At 37.6% G+C, this 14,120-nt stretch overlaps 1 protein-coding gene across 1 annotated transcript in view; it reads left to right on the top strand.

Moving 5' to 3' along the window:
* PDZD8 (PDZ domain containing 8) overlaps window positions 1-14,120 on the top strand; it is an 86,751-nt gene that overhangs the window by 23,465 nt on the left and 49,166 nt on the right. Inside the window, exon 2 of the mRNA XM_060099107.1 lies at window positions 5,132-5,257. Coding sequence (XP_059955090.1) covers window positions 5,132-5,257 — 126 coding nt within the window. The remainder of the gene's footprint in view (window positions 1-5,131; window positions 5,258-14,120) is intronic.

Here is a 14,120-nt window from a genome sequence, read left to right on the forward strand (position 1 = left end):
ACTTTGGGTCTTTGTTGCTGTACACGGGCTTTCTCTAGTTGCGGTGAGTGGGTGCTGCTCTTCGTTGTGGTGCGCAGACTTCCCATTGCGGTGGCTTCTCTTGTTGCAGAGCACGGGCTCTAGGCGTGCAGGCTTCAGTAGTTGTGGTGCACGGGCTCAGTAGTTGTGGCACACGGGCTTAGTTGCTCCGCAGCATGTGGGATCTTCCCGGATCAGGGATCGAACCTGTGTCCCCTGCGTTGGCAGGTGGATTCTTAACCACTGTGCCCCAGGGAAGTCCCTATTGTATTTTTCAACTCCAGAATTTCCACTTGTTTTTTTAAAAAATTATTCTTATATCTATTGATATTATATATTTGATGTGACATTGTCATAATACCTCCCTTTACTTCTTTAATCATGCTTTAAAAATTTTTTTGTGAACATATTTGTAAGGGCTATTTTGAAGTCTTTTTCTCTTAAGTCCAATACCTGGCCACTTTAACTGGCAGTTTGTGTTGACTGCTTTCTTTCTGCTTTATGGATCATGCTTTCCTGTTTCTTTATATGCCTCATAATTTTTGTTGGAAACCAAATATTTTAGATAATATATTGTAGTATCTCTGGATACTGGTTCCCCCTCCCAGGATTTATTATTTATTTATTTGTGTTTTAGTGATTTGCCTGGATCATTATAGTGGAGTGTTAAATCTCTGACGTTGTGCCTTTTGTTTTCAACAATGCCCTGGGACATTGTTCTACACACAAATCCAATCAAAGTGTGGGAAGAGTTTAGGAGCTGTTTTATGTTCTGCCTTTCCCTCTCCTTCTCCCTCAGCAAAATCCTTGAGCCAGGGCTCTGGAGCTAGGGTTGGGGACAATGGCAAGCTTCTCTGTGAGTGACAGCCCCACTCTAGCTGTTGGACACTAGATGGAGGTGGGATGAGGGGTGGTAGCAGCCTAAGGTTCTCTTGGCTTGCCTCTCTTGGCATAGAACCACTGTTTCATGAGCCAGGGCAAGGACAGTCAAGGCCTCAGTATTCTTAGTGTGCTATGCCCAAAGTAGAGTCTCTGTTTCTCAAGTGGGAACTTGGTCAAAGAAAGGAGCTTCCAACTCTTTGACCATTCTTTCCCAGAACTTAGCCTAGTAATAGGTGTTCGAGGGCCAGATGAGAAACATTGATGCCCTGCTCTTAACCAGGAAGAAAGCCCTCTGACAGTGTGCTGGGGAAGTGAGGCAGCCTGTGTTCTTCGCTTCAGCAGTCCACAGTGGAATCTCTTCCCTGCTGAGCAATCTTGGCTCCAACACCACAGACTCTCACCTTTCTTACCATATTTCTGTAGGTTTTCTTGAATGGAAGTTTCTTTGTTTGCCCTTAGGACCATTTCCAGAGGCTTTAATATTTGTTTTAATAATTTCACCAGTTTCACTGGGAGCAGGTCAGTGGAGTGTCTCATGCTGTCATTATAAAAGTCCATCTTCCAGGTTGGTTTTTAAAGTTTTCTACAAGAGGAAGTACAGATAGCTTGTAAAAGAAGGTTTGAGTGAGGGGACTCAAGAAAGAGAAAGAAGGGGAACTTGAGTGAGAAAACAGTGGCATTTTTAAGTTGATAGGTTCACAGGAGATATAGGCTAATGAGGGAAGGATTTTTTGGTATGATGGGAAGATAAAAGGAAGGGATAGAAGTGGCCTACTTCATTGTTTGGATTCCTTTATGAGTTTGGGCTATTTAAAGACTTGGACTAAAAGTTTTGAAAACCAAGTGTTCTTTGTGAATGTGTGGTTTCTGTTTAGTAGCTTGCTGAACAAATAGCTTTTGTTTTGTTTTATTGACGTATAGTTGTTTTACAATGTTGTGTTAATTACTGCTGTGCAGCAGAGTGACTCAGTTATACGCATAGACATTCCTTTCCATTATGGTTTATCACAGGATATTGAATATAGTTCCCTGTGCTCTACAGTAAGACCTTGTTGTTTATCCATTCTATATATAAAAACTTACATCTGCTAACCCCAACCTCCAACTCCATACCTCCCCCAACCCTCTCCCCCTTGACAACCACCAGTCTGTTCTCTATGTCCATGGTTCTGTTTCTGTTTCATAGATAGGTTCATTTTTTGTGTCATATTTTAGATTCCACATATAAGTTATATCATATGGTATCTGTCTTTCTCTTTCTGACTTACTTCAGTTAGTATGATAATTTCTAGTTGCATCCATGTTGCTGCAAATGGCATTATTTTGTTCTTTTTTATGGCTGAGTAGTATTCCATTGTATATATTTAGCACATCTTCTTTATCCATTCGTCTGTCAATGGACATTTAGGTTGTTTCCATGTCTTGGCTATTGTGAATAGTGCTACTATGAACATAAGGGTGCATGTATTTTTTTTGAATTATAGTTTTGTCTGGATATATGCCCAGGAGTGGGATTGCTGGATCATATGGTAATTCTATTTTTAGTTTTCTGAGGAACCTCCATACTGTTTCCCACAGTGGCTGCACCAACTTACATTCCCATCAACAGGGTAGGAGGGTTCCCTTTTCTCCACAGCCTCCCCAGCATTTGTTACTTGTAGACTTTTTAATGATGGTCATTCTGACCAGTGTGAGGTGGTACCTAATTGTAATTTTGATTTGCATTTCTCTAATAATTAGCAGTGTTGAGCATCCTTTCATATGCCTATTGGCCATCTGTATTTCTTTGGAGAAATGTCTCTTTAGAACTTTTGCCCATTTTTTGATTGGGTTGTTTTCGTTTTTGTTGTTGAGTTGTATGAGCTGTTTGTAAATTTTGGGAAATTAAGCCCTTGTCGGTCGCATCGTTTGCAAATGTTTTCTTCCATTCTATAGGTTATCTTTTTGTTTTGTTTATGGTTTCCTTTGCTGTGCAAAAGCTTGTAAGTTTGGTTAGGTCCCATTTGTTTATTTTCACTTTTATTTCTATTGCCTTGGAATACTGACCTGTGAAAACATTGGTATGATTTATGTCGGAGAATGTTTTGCCTATGTTCTCTTCTAGGAGTTTTATGGTATCATGTCTTATGTTTAAGTCTTTAAGCCATTTTGAGTTTATTTTTGTGTATGGTGAGAGGGTGTTGAACAAGTAGCTCTATCCCACTGTTTAGTGTGTTATTTTAAAATGGAATACATTTTTTTCTGATTTTAGTTTATTTTTGTGCATAAATCCTTTTAGCAAACCCCCTAGAAGCATTAATAAACCCAAATTAGACTTTACTACTTATAACATTGAAGTCACACACCTGTGAGAAATTTTTAAATCAAATTTTAGCTTTATACTTGACAAGAAAAGTTGATTCATAGAGCAGCTGTGATTTAGCAAACTTGGATTATTATATTCAAAGTTGCTAGTGTATGTAGTGCTTTTTGTGATTTTTTTAAATAGAGTGACAGTTATATGTTCTTCAGGAGCCATAAGGCTTGTTTATTAAAAACACTCAGCTACAACATCGTATTAACATGATAAATGTAGTTGTTTTTTTTCCTCTCAAAAATTTGGTGCCAGTCTGTCTGAATCAAATGATTTCAATGGAAATTAGGAAACTAAAGGGGCTTTCTGTTTTCCATCTGTTTTCAGAAGCAAGAGAAAAGCACTGAGCATTGTCTGTATACCTCCTTATCTTTCCCTAAGAATTTTTTCTTTAATCCTGTTCATTGGGAAACTGTAAAATAGTATTTCTCCCTCTCTATCAGTATCTTTCAGTATAAATTGTTGTGGGCTATTCATATTTTCTAAATGTTTGTTTCATTTTTTATGTTGGATTTTTATAAATCAGATCAATACATACTTCAGTCCTGATAGTGTGTGTGAGGGGGTAAAGATAATTGTGAAGCCAGGTCACATTTGAGATTTCAAGGCATAGGTGCCCAGCAATTTAAATGACTGCAAGATAAAGAAGAGTGAAAGCAGTGCGTGTGGTCTGCTGTGATGTAGGACCTAAAGCTGATTATAGAAAGTGTTTAGGGTTTGGGTAGGCTTTGAGGAATAGGGAAAACCTCCAGTTGGTACAAAAGGCTTGAAAGCAGCAATATGCATGGCATCTTCTGGGTACATGAGGTGACTACACTTCCTAGATTGGAAGGTTTCTAATAAGGAAAAATACCATTGGAAAGATTAATTGTGGTAGACCTTGAATATGAAACCAAGAACTTTTGACTATCGTTTATACCGTGTGTGGTTAGTGAGAAGGCATTAAAGCTTTTGAGCAGACAGATGTCATGGCTAGTGACAGCATATAGGGTTAGTTGAAAACTATAGGCCCTCAAGCCCAATTTTCTCATTTTCTTTGTCTTTTGCTTTAATGGAGGAGTATGAATTATGTTTCAAATTAAAGTTTTTAAAGCTTACAGTTTATAACTCACCACAAGCTTCTACGTAAAACCCAAGAGTATTAACAATGAGCATGTAAAGACCTGAATAGTTCATAGGTAACTGAAGTGTTACGTAGTCAACTAGTCAAACTAGCTTGAATTCTGGTTATGCCACTCACTGTGTAATGTTGAACAAATTCTTTAACCTTTCTAACCCTGACCTGGAGTGCCAGGGTTAGACCCTGGAGTGGGAAGCTAATCATATTGCCCACTCAGGATTTTGAGCATTGAATAAGATAATATAAAGCATGTAAAGCTCTTAGCACACTGCCTGGCAAATAGCAAACATCTCTGATAAATACCTTTGCTGCTGTTAATTGTTGTTGTTGTTGTTGTTATTATTTATCATTATCTAGTACTAATCGCTATCCAATTTTATTGTTTCCATGGAACATTGCATTCTGAATTTTGATCTTTTATTGTAGGAACACTCTTCCCATCTGGTCCAGAAAGAATCTCTCTCCTGTCCCACCCAAGTTTCAGGGCCCACTGGTGGCTTCTAGATTTTCTTTTCCTTTGTTCTAGTTGTCCTGCCTTGTCAATGAGGGCATGCCAAAAAACCAGGAAGTCTGGGTGCCACCAAGAAGGCACTATTTGCTGCCAGTTATGGGGGAGTGTGGTAAGCTCTGGTTTTATAGGGCACATGCAATATTAGATGTTTGTTTTGTGTTGTTTTCCTACAGGTAGGTTTTGTTATTACGCTTTAAAGTGTGGTGTTTATTATTCAGAAATTTAGACTTATCTTTACTTTTGTCAGGTTTAAGCCGTTTTTCCCATTCCAAACCTTGCAAGGATTCGAAGAAGATGATGAAGAGCATATCCATATACAACAATGGGCACTTACTGAAGGCCGCCTTAAAGTTACATTGTTAGAATGTAGCAGGTATGTTCTTTGTTTTGTCATTACTACATTATAGGAAAGAAAGTACACTGAAAATGTACTTGAGCAGTATTTGTGTTTATTCCCCGCTGTGTTAGTTTATATTGTATTATCTGTAAATTCTTCAATTGTAAATTTCATAAAAGTAGTCCTTTCCAACTTATAAAAAATACAAACTATATTTTAGAAAGCATTCTAATGGCAGGAGTGATCATTTATCCTGCAGTAATTTCCAAACTTTTTAGATACATAATGCTCTGTTGGCATATTTCTTACTACCTATTAGAAAGCTGTTCATAGCATAACAGTTTTGAGAACTGTTTTTGATAATTGGAAATACCCTGGAAAGTTGCAAAACCAGACTTGTAAACTCCTGTGATTCTTAAAATTTTAGAGCTGGAAGGGAATCTCAGAAATAATCTTGCCCAGCCTCTTTATTTTTCCAGCCCCATAGTCTAAGCTATGTTCATACTTTGCTTGAACTACTTACTACATTAGCCTCCTTACTTATCTCCTAACACGGGTTACCATTATGACAACCAGAATGAGCTTTTCAAAATGCATATCTGATTGTCACTTTCCTACTTAAAATTCTCTAATGGCTTCCCCATTCCTCTTAGAATATAGACCCAAATCTTTTTCATGGCTTGCATGCCCCTCTTTACCTCTCTAGTTTCTTTCTCCACCCAGCCCCTCACTCACAGTGCTTCAGCCACATAGGCCTTCCTAAGAGAAGAGGTTGGCAAACTTTTTCTCTAAAGGCCCAGATAGTAAATATTTTAGGCTTTGTGATTCACATGGTTTCTGTTGCAACTACTCAACTCTGCCTTGTACTGTGAAAGCAGTCATAGATAGACAACAGGTAAATGAATGGGCGTGGCATGGCTGTGTGCCCGTAAAACTTTATTATATGAATTTTATAATTTTTATGTGTCATAAAGTTCTTTTGATTTGTTTTTTTCAGCCATTTAAAAATGTGAAAACCATTGGTAGCCCACAGGCCGTATAAAAACAAGCAGTGGACTGGATTTGGCCCATGGACCATAGTTTGCCATTCCCTGCCTTAGATATTTTAACATACCAAGCTCCTGTGTTGACTCTCCACTATTTTCCTGGCTGAAGGCCCTACCCCATCTTCTGTTCCTTGAGACTAGCCTTTCTTGCTTCACCTTAAAAGCTGCCTCCTTACTGTGTCTCCTGATCATTCCAACTACAAATATAGTATCCTTATGCTACATTTCTGTGACCACTTATTTGATGCTTAATCACTCTATTTTTATTTTCAGCCCATAATAAAAAATAAGTGCTTGAGTCCAAGGTTTTATTTTATACCAGATATATCTGTATCCTTGCTAATAGGTTAATTTTGAGTATACTAATAATATGCTAAATATTTTTTTAAGTCTTGGAGTGAATCAATATTATGTATGATTATGTCAGAAAGTCTAGTTTAAAGGGAATTCTTTTATCAAAGAAAGACTGAATATGCTGTAAATTTGTAAAAGGGACTGCAATGTACAGTAAAATGATATATACAATCAAAATACAGCTCTACATAAGTCTGAATTTGAAGTAGCTAAGCCAATACGCTATGGTAAGCATAAGTATTAAATATCTAATTATAATTTGGGCTTGTCATATTATCATTTGGAAGGATGTTTTTCAAGTGGCCTGTGTCTGAGGAAATTTTGGACTGATACTTTCTTTCAGTGAATTTTCTTATAGATTCACAGGCATCAACATCATACCATTGGATTACCTTTTCCAAAATAATCATAGCAACTTCTAAACATTTGAAAGGCAGCTTTGTACAAAATTTCTTGACTCTCCTGTTGTTAATTCCTACCTACCTATTTACCTGCCCATCCCCAAACTTGCAAAGCTAGCCTTGAAGAAGATTCATTGATTGATTCATTGAACAGATATTTAATGCAGTATATATGATGTGTAATAGGTACTGTGCTAGGAACTTTAAAAAACTAGTTCTTTTGTCTTGGTGTTGCTGATGGGATTATGGATTAATTATATGTCTGTTGTTTGCGGCTTTTTTTTTTTTTTTTTTTTTTTTTTTTTGCAGTACGCGGGCCTCTCACTGTTGTGGCCTCTCCCGTTGCGGAGCACAGGCTCTGGACACGCAGGCTCAGTGGCCATGGCTCACGGGCCTAGCCGCTCCGCAGCGTGTGGGATCTTCCCGGACTGGGGCACGAACCCGTGTCCCCTGCATCGGCAGGCAGACTCTCAACCACTGCGCCACCAGGGAAGCCCCCTGTTTGCGGCTTTTTAACCACTAGCTATTGTTGTCTCCTTTGCTCACCATTCTCTTGCTTTATTTGAGATACTGCTCCCTTAAAACCTTGGGTCAACCTTGAACCCAAGACTGCATGAAGGCATTGAGAGAGTGTAGTCAGGCATTATTTAGGACATGTTGAATTGAGATAAATAATACAAAGAAAAACATTATAATTTGTGAAGTATATGTATCCTATTTTATTTTAATAAGGAACTGTATAATGAATCTCTGAAAGAATATACAAGAAACCAATAAAAATTTTTATGGGGAAAAGGTTGAGGGAACTGGGTTAACGATGATGGACAGGGGTGAAGGTGAGAGCCAAACTTTTCACTGTAACCTTTTTTATACTGTTTGATTTTTGTGACTGTATCACCTTGTCAAAAAATATAAAAATAAAGACCAGTAGTTCTGGAGAGTTGAAGGAGAAAGCATGGACAGTAGTTCATGTTCTTATGTTAGTCCTTGTAGGCCAGCACCTTTCCCCAGGTGACAGCTTAATCTTGGGAACAAGCACACTATCTCAATAGTGTTTTAGTCACTATCTTTATAAACCCAACCATGTAAAGTTACTTAGTGTTGTGGTGCTATGTGTTATTCACACAGTTTAAGGATTACTTAAAATTGTTAATGAAGGAGAGAATAAATTACTAATTACTATTTTCAGCTCATTCCTGCTTTTTCATTCTTCTCATATTCTTATTAAAATCTTTCTTACATTGTTGTTTTTCTTCTGAACATTTTTGTTAGTAGAAAAAAAAGAACTCTCAATTCATATAGATTACAAGTTTGTAAGAGTCAAACAAAAGAGGAGATACTACTGTAATCTAAGTATTTTCATTTTTCCTGCTTCTGAATATAAATTCATCTTGTGGGGTTTATTGTAATCTCTAAAACAGAAAGAAAATGACACTCTAGAGAAAATGGAAGAACAAATAACAGTGCCCCCTTTTTTGGAGGAAGGACAGAAAAATGCTTATCATTTATTTCAATTTTGGAAATTTAAGGCTTAAGACCTCTTGAGATATTTTTACCGTGACAACTTCACTTAGTGATATGAGAAGATTTGAAACAAATAGAGGAAAGTTTTAGAATGATCAAATTTTTAAGAGCACATAAACCAATTAAGATTAGAACACTTCCATAGACCACTTGTATGTATATAAGGTTGTTTTGAATTAGCTTACTGTCATGAGTTGAAGTTTCTTGAGTTCTTAGCCTTTAGGCATACATATTCACATTTCTCCTGCTTGACCGAGCACTATTGAAACATGTCCAGGTTGTTATAATGTCATAGGTTGTTATAATGTCATGGTTACAGTTTTAGCTTAATATTCTTATAAATGTTTATTTTTTAAGCTTATTTTTTTAATAGATCTTTATTGGAGTATAATAGCTTCACAATACTGTGTTAGTTTCTCTTGTACACCAGAGTGAATTAGTCATATGCATACATATGTCCCCATATCCTCTCCCTCTTGAGCCTCTCCCTTCCATCCTCCCTATCCCACTCCTCTAGGTCATGTGCAGAGCACCGAGCTGATCTCCCTGTGCTATGCTGCTGCTTCCCACTAGCTAACTATTTTATATTCCGTAGTGTACATATGTCCATGCTACTCTCACTATGCCCCAGCTTCTCCCTCTCACCCCATGTCCTCAGGTCCATTCTCTGTGTCTACATCTTTCTTCCTGCCCTGAAACTAGGTTCATCAGTACCTTTTTTTTTTTTTTTTTTAGATTCCATATATATGCGTTAGCATACGGTATTAGTTTTTCTCTTTCTGACTTACTTCACTCTGTATGACAGACTCTGGGTCCATCCACCTCACTACAAATAACTCAATTTTGTTTCTCTTTATGGCTAATATTCCATTGTATATATGTGCCACATCTTCTTTATCCATTCATCTGTCGATGGACACTTAGGTTGCTTCCATGTCCTGGCTATTGTAAATAGTGCTGCAGTGAACATTGTGGTACATGACTCTTTTTGAATTATGGTTTTCTTAGGGTGTATGCCCAATAGTGGGATTGTTGGGTCATATGGTAGTTCTATTTTTAGTTTTTTAAGGAACCTTCATACTGTTTTCCATAGTGGTTATATCAATTTGCATCCCCACCAACAGTGCAGGAGGGTTCCCTTTTCACCACACCCTCTCCAGCATTTATTGTTTCTAGATTTTTTTTTTTCAAAAATTGGGTGCTGTCTCAATTATCCTTTATTTGTAGTTTACCTTGAATTACTCTGGTAACCTATTGAGGTTTTTTTTTTTTTTTTTCCTCCAATTTGCGCTGTCTCGGCGCACGTACGTGTCACCAGCTCTTTTTTTTTTTTTTTTTTTTTTTATGGCTGCGTTGGGTCTTCGTTTCTGTGCGAGGGCTATCTCTAGTTGTGGCAAGTGGGGGCCACTCCTCATCGCAGTGCGCGGGCCTCTCACTATCGCGGCCTCTCCTGCCGCGGAGCATAGGCTCCAGACGCGCAGGCTCAGCAATTGTGGCTCACGGGGCCAGCTGCTCCGTGGCATGTGGGATCCTCCCAGACCAGGGCTCGAACCCGTGTGTCCGGCATTGGCAGGCGGACGCTCAACCACTGCGCCACCAGGGAAGCCCTAGATTTTTTGATAATGGCCATTCTGACCAGAGTGAGGTGATACCTCATTGTAGTTCTGATTTTCATTTCTCTAATAATTAGTGATGTTGAGCAGCTTTTCATGTGCCTCTTGGCCATCTGTATGTCTTCCTTGGTGAAATGTCTATTTAGGTCTTCTGCCCATTTTTGGATTGGATTGTTTGTTTTTTTGATACTGAGCTCCATAAGCTGTTTGTATATTTTGGAGATTAATCCTTTGTGTGATGTTTCATTTGCAAATATTTTCTCCCATTCTGAGGGTTGTCTTTTTGTCTTGTTTATGGTTTCCTTTGCTATGCAAAAGCTTTTAAGTTTAATTAAGTCCCATTTGTTTATTTTTGTTTTTATTTCCGTTACTCTGAAAGGTGGGTCAAAAAAGATCTTGCTGTATTTTATGTCAGAGTGTTTTTCCTGTGTTTTCCTCTAAGAATTTTATAGTGTCTAGTCTTTCATTTAGGTCTTTAATCCTTTTGGAGTTTATTTTTGTGTATGGTATTAGGTAGTGTTCTAATTTCATTCTTTCACATGTAGCTGTTCAGTTTTCCCAGCACCACATATGGAAGAGGCTGTCTTTTCTCCACTGCATGTTCTTGCCTCCTTTGTCATAAATAAGGTGACCATGTGTGCATGGGTTTATCTCTGGGCATTCTATCCTGTACCATTGATCTATATTTCTGTTTTTGTGCCAGTACCATACTGTCTTGATTACTGTAGCTTTGTGGTATAGTTTGAAGTTGGGGAGCCTGATTCCTCCAACTCCGTTTTTCTTTCTCAAGATTGCTTTGGCTATTCGGGGTCTTTTGTGTTTCCATATGAATTGTAAAATTTTTTGTTCTAATTCTGTGAAGAATGCCATTGGTAGTTTGAAAGGGATTGCACTGAATCTGTAGATTGCTTTGGGTAGTATAGTCATTTTCACAGTATTGATTCTTCCAATCCAAGAACATGGTATATTTCTCCATCTGTTTATATCATCTTTGATTTCTTTCATCAATGTTTTATAGTTTTCTGAGTACACGGCTTTCACCTCCTTAAGCAGGTTTATTCCTAGGTATTTTATTCTTTTTGTTGCGATGGTAAATGGGATTGTTTCCTTAACTTCTCTTTCTGATTTTTCGTTGCTTGGTGTATAGGAATGCCAGAGATTCTGTGCATTAATTTTGTATCCTGCAACCTTACCAAATCCATTGGTTAGTTCTAGTAGTTTTCTGGTAGCATCTTTAGGATTTTCTATGTATAGTATCATGTCATCTGCAAACAGTAACAGTTTACTTCTTCTTTTCCAATTTGGATTCCTTTTATTTCTTTTTCTTCTCTGATTGCCATGACTTCCAAAACTATGTTGAATAAGAGTGTGGAGAGTGGACATCCTTGTCTTGTTCCTGATCTTAGTGGACATGCTTTCAGTTTTTCACCATTGAGTATGATGATTGCTGTGGGTTTGTCATATATGGCCTTTATTATGTTGAGGTAGTTTCCCTCTATGCCCATTTTCTGGAGAGTTTTTATCATAAATGGGTGTTGAATTTTGTCAAAAGCTTTTTCTGCATCTATTAGTATTACAATCATATTAAGATTATTATTTTTAAATTTATAATTTATAGTCCATCTTCTAAAGGATTTTAGGTATTTTGCAAAGAAAATAATATACCCATGTGCAGTTAAATAGAAAATAAATTAGATCAAAAACAACCATGTAGAGAAGAGAAGATCAGTTTTCTGGCAGCAAAGGAAACTTGATGGAGTTCCTAGTTTTTATTTCTTGATAAACTGTGCATGTTTTTCAGGGGAAAAGAAATTCTGACCTCAAATTCTAGGAGGGATTTGTCCCCTACATCTTTGTGTAAAAGACATTGAACAATGTAATGGGTCTCTTTTCCCTTCTCTTCTCTTTTCTCTTCTCTTCTCTTCTCTCTTTTCTTTTCCTGGTTTTAGCAACCAGTTATATTCTTTAAAAAACAAACTTAAGATTATAGTCAGTGAAGGCAAAGCCTATAAAGTTCTGTTGTGTGAGAGTTCTGTACTCTAGAGCAGTATATTTAGGATAGTCTGTCCTAATTATAGATAGAAGTTCTAATTAAGGTCATTTCTTCACTGAGTCACACTTACACTGTTCTAAAGCCTCTATTTTCTCAGCACCTTTTAGAGTGTTGTTTTTTCTGGGTTCCAAAAATACATCATTTTTAAAATTTTTAAATGTTAACACAAATACAGAAAAACCACAGCGCTTGACATTCTTCTTTCATTACCAAGAGTTCTCCCTTATTCCATAATTATCTATCATCAGCATGGACTCATGTATTCCTATTTTTTTCAATCACTATAATTCTTTACCATCCTTAATTATTTTGGTGCCTGAATTATCTCATATATGACCACTAGGAGCCTCTTCAAATAACCCTGTATTTTTTTCTTTGCTTTTCTTCTTCTTCTCCCCCTCCCCCTCCTCCTCCCCACCCCCATCCTCCTCCTTCTTTTCTTTCTTCTTCTTTTTTTTCTTTTTTTCTTCTTTTTAGGTCTTCACTACTTTCTGGTACATATAACAAGCTGTTCCAGGTTCATTTTGTATCTTCCCCATCAGAGTCCTAGAATCGGCTATTTTTCCAAAAAGCCCTGGTTCCTTCTGGTAGAGAATGATATTAGGAATCAAGATCTGGGTGTTGGGTATGTTCATTGCTACTTCATGTATTCATAGGGCCCTTCAGTGAGCAGAGTTAGGAAATACATATATGTGAAGACACTTGTAAACATACACACACACACACACACACACACACACACACACACAATTTAGAAATCATGAGTTCACCTGATACTTCCAATTCTATTTCATCCTCATAGGGTTGTTCCTTGCCTTGGTTCTTCCCTGCCTTGGTTCTTCCCCCTTTTGTATTTTTATGTCCCTTGAGCCCTGACTCCGAATAACATCAGCACTTTGACTCATTTGCTGAATCCTATTCTACATCTCAGATAGTTTTGAAATTGCTTTGTCCCTACGTGAACAGAGAACATACTTACTAAAAGGAATTCAGGATTTATTTGCAGTTCTCCCCTACCCTACCCGTTGAGGGCATGTGGTCATGTACTGTATTCATAAATTAGAATAATTTTTCCCCTTTAGTGTGATTATGTTGTTCATTTGAAATGTAGCTGGGTTCGTTTCAGTTTGCTCTCAGTTTCAGTCTCCCCCCACCCCTGCCTTTCTATCCTTATTGATTCCTATTTTTTCATATGTAGAGCATTAACATGCTTCTATGACACAAAACTACAAAAATATCTACAGACAGCCCTTACTCAGCCTGGCACTGTGTTAAACAAAACCTTGCATGTCAGAACAGTACAAAGCAGGGACACAATTCTGATATGCAGTTAACACAAAGTGAGGACTGCCAGTACTATCATTTGGATCTTCTTTACTGTTTTTTTTTTAATCTAGTTTTGTCAGTTAGTGAATGAAGTGTGTTAAATCTTCAACCATGACTATTAATTTATCTCTTCTTTTGTAATTTGGTTATTAGGTGCATATTTCTTCATTTTTTTAACATCTTTATTGGAGTATAATTGCTTTACAATGGTGTGTTAGTTTCTGCTGTATAACAAAGTGAATCAGCTATACATATACATATATCCCCATATCTCCTCCCTCTTGCGTCTCCCTCCCACCCTCCCTATCCCACCCCTCTAGGTGGTCACAAAGCACCAAGCTGATCTCCCTGTGCTATGCGGTTGCTTCCCACTAGCTATCTGTTTTACATTTGGTAGTATATATAAGTCCATGCCACTCTCTCACTTCATCTCAACTTACCCTTCCCCCTCCCCGTGTCCTCAGGTCCATTCTCTACATCTGCATCATTATTCCTGTCCTGTCCTTAGGTTCTTCAGAACCTGTTTTTTTTAGATTCCATATATATGTGTTAGCATATGGTATTTGTTTTTCTCTTTCTGAC

The sequence above is a fragment of the Mesoplodon densirostris genome, chromosome 1 (genome assembly GCF_025265405.1).
Source record: "Mesoplodon densirostris isolate mMesDen1 chromosome 1, mMesDen1 primary haplotype, whole genome shotgun sequence".
Lineage (NCBI taxonomy): Eukaryota > Metazoa > Chordata > Mammalia > Artiodactyla > Ziphiidae > Mesoplodon > Mesoplodon densirostris.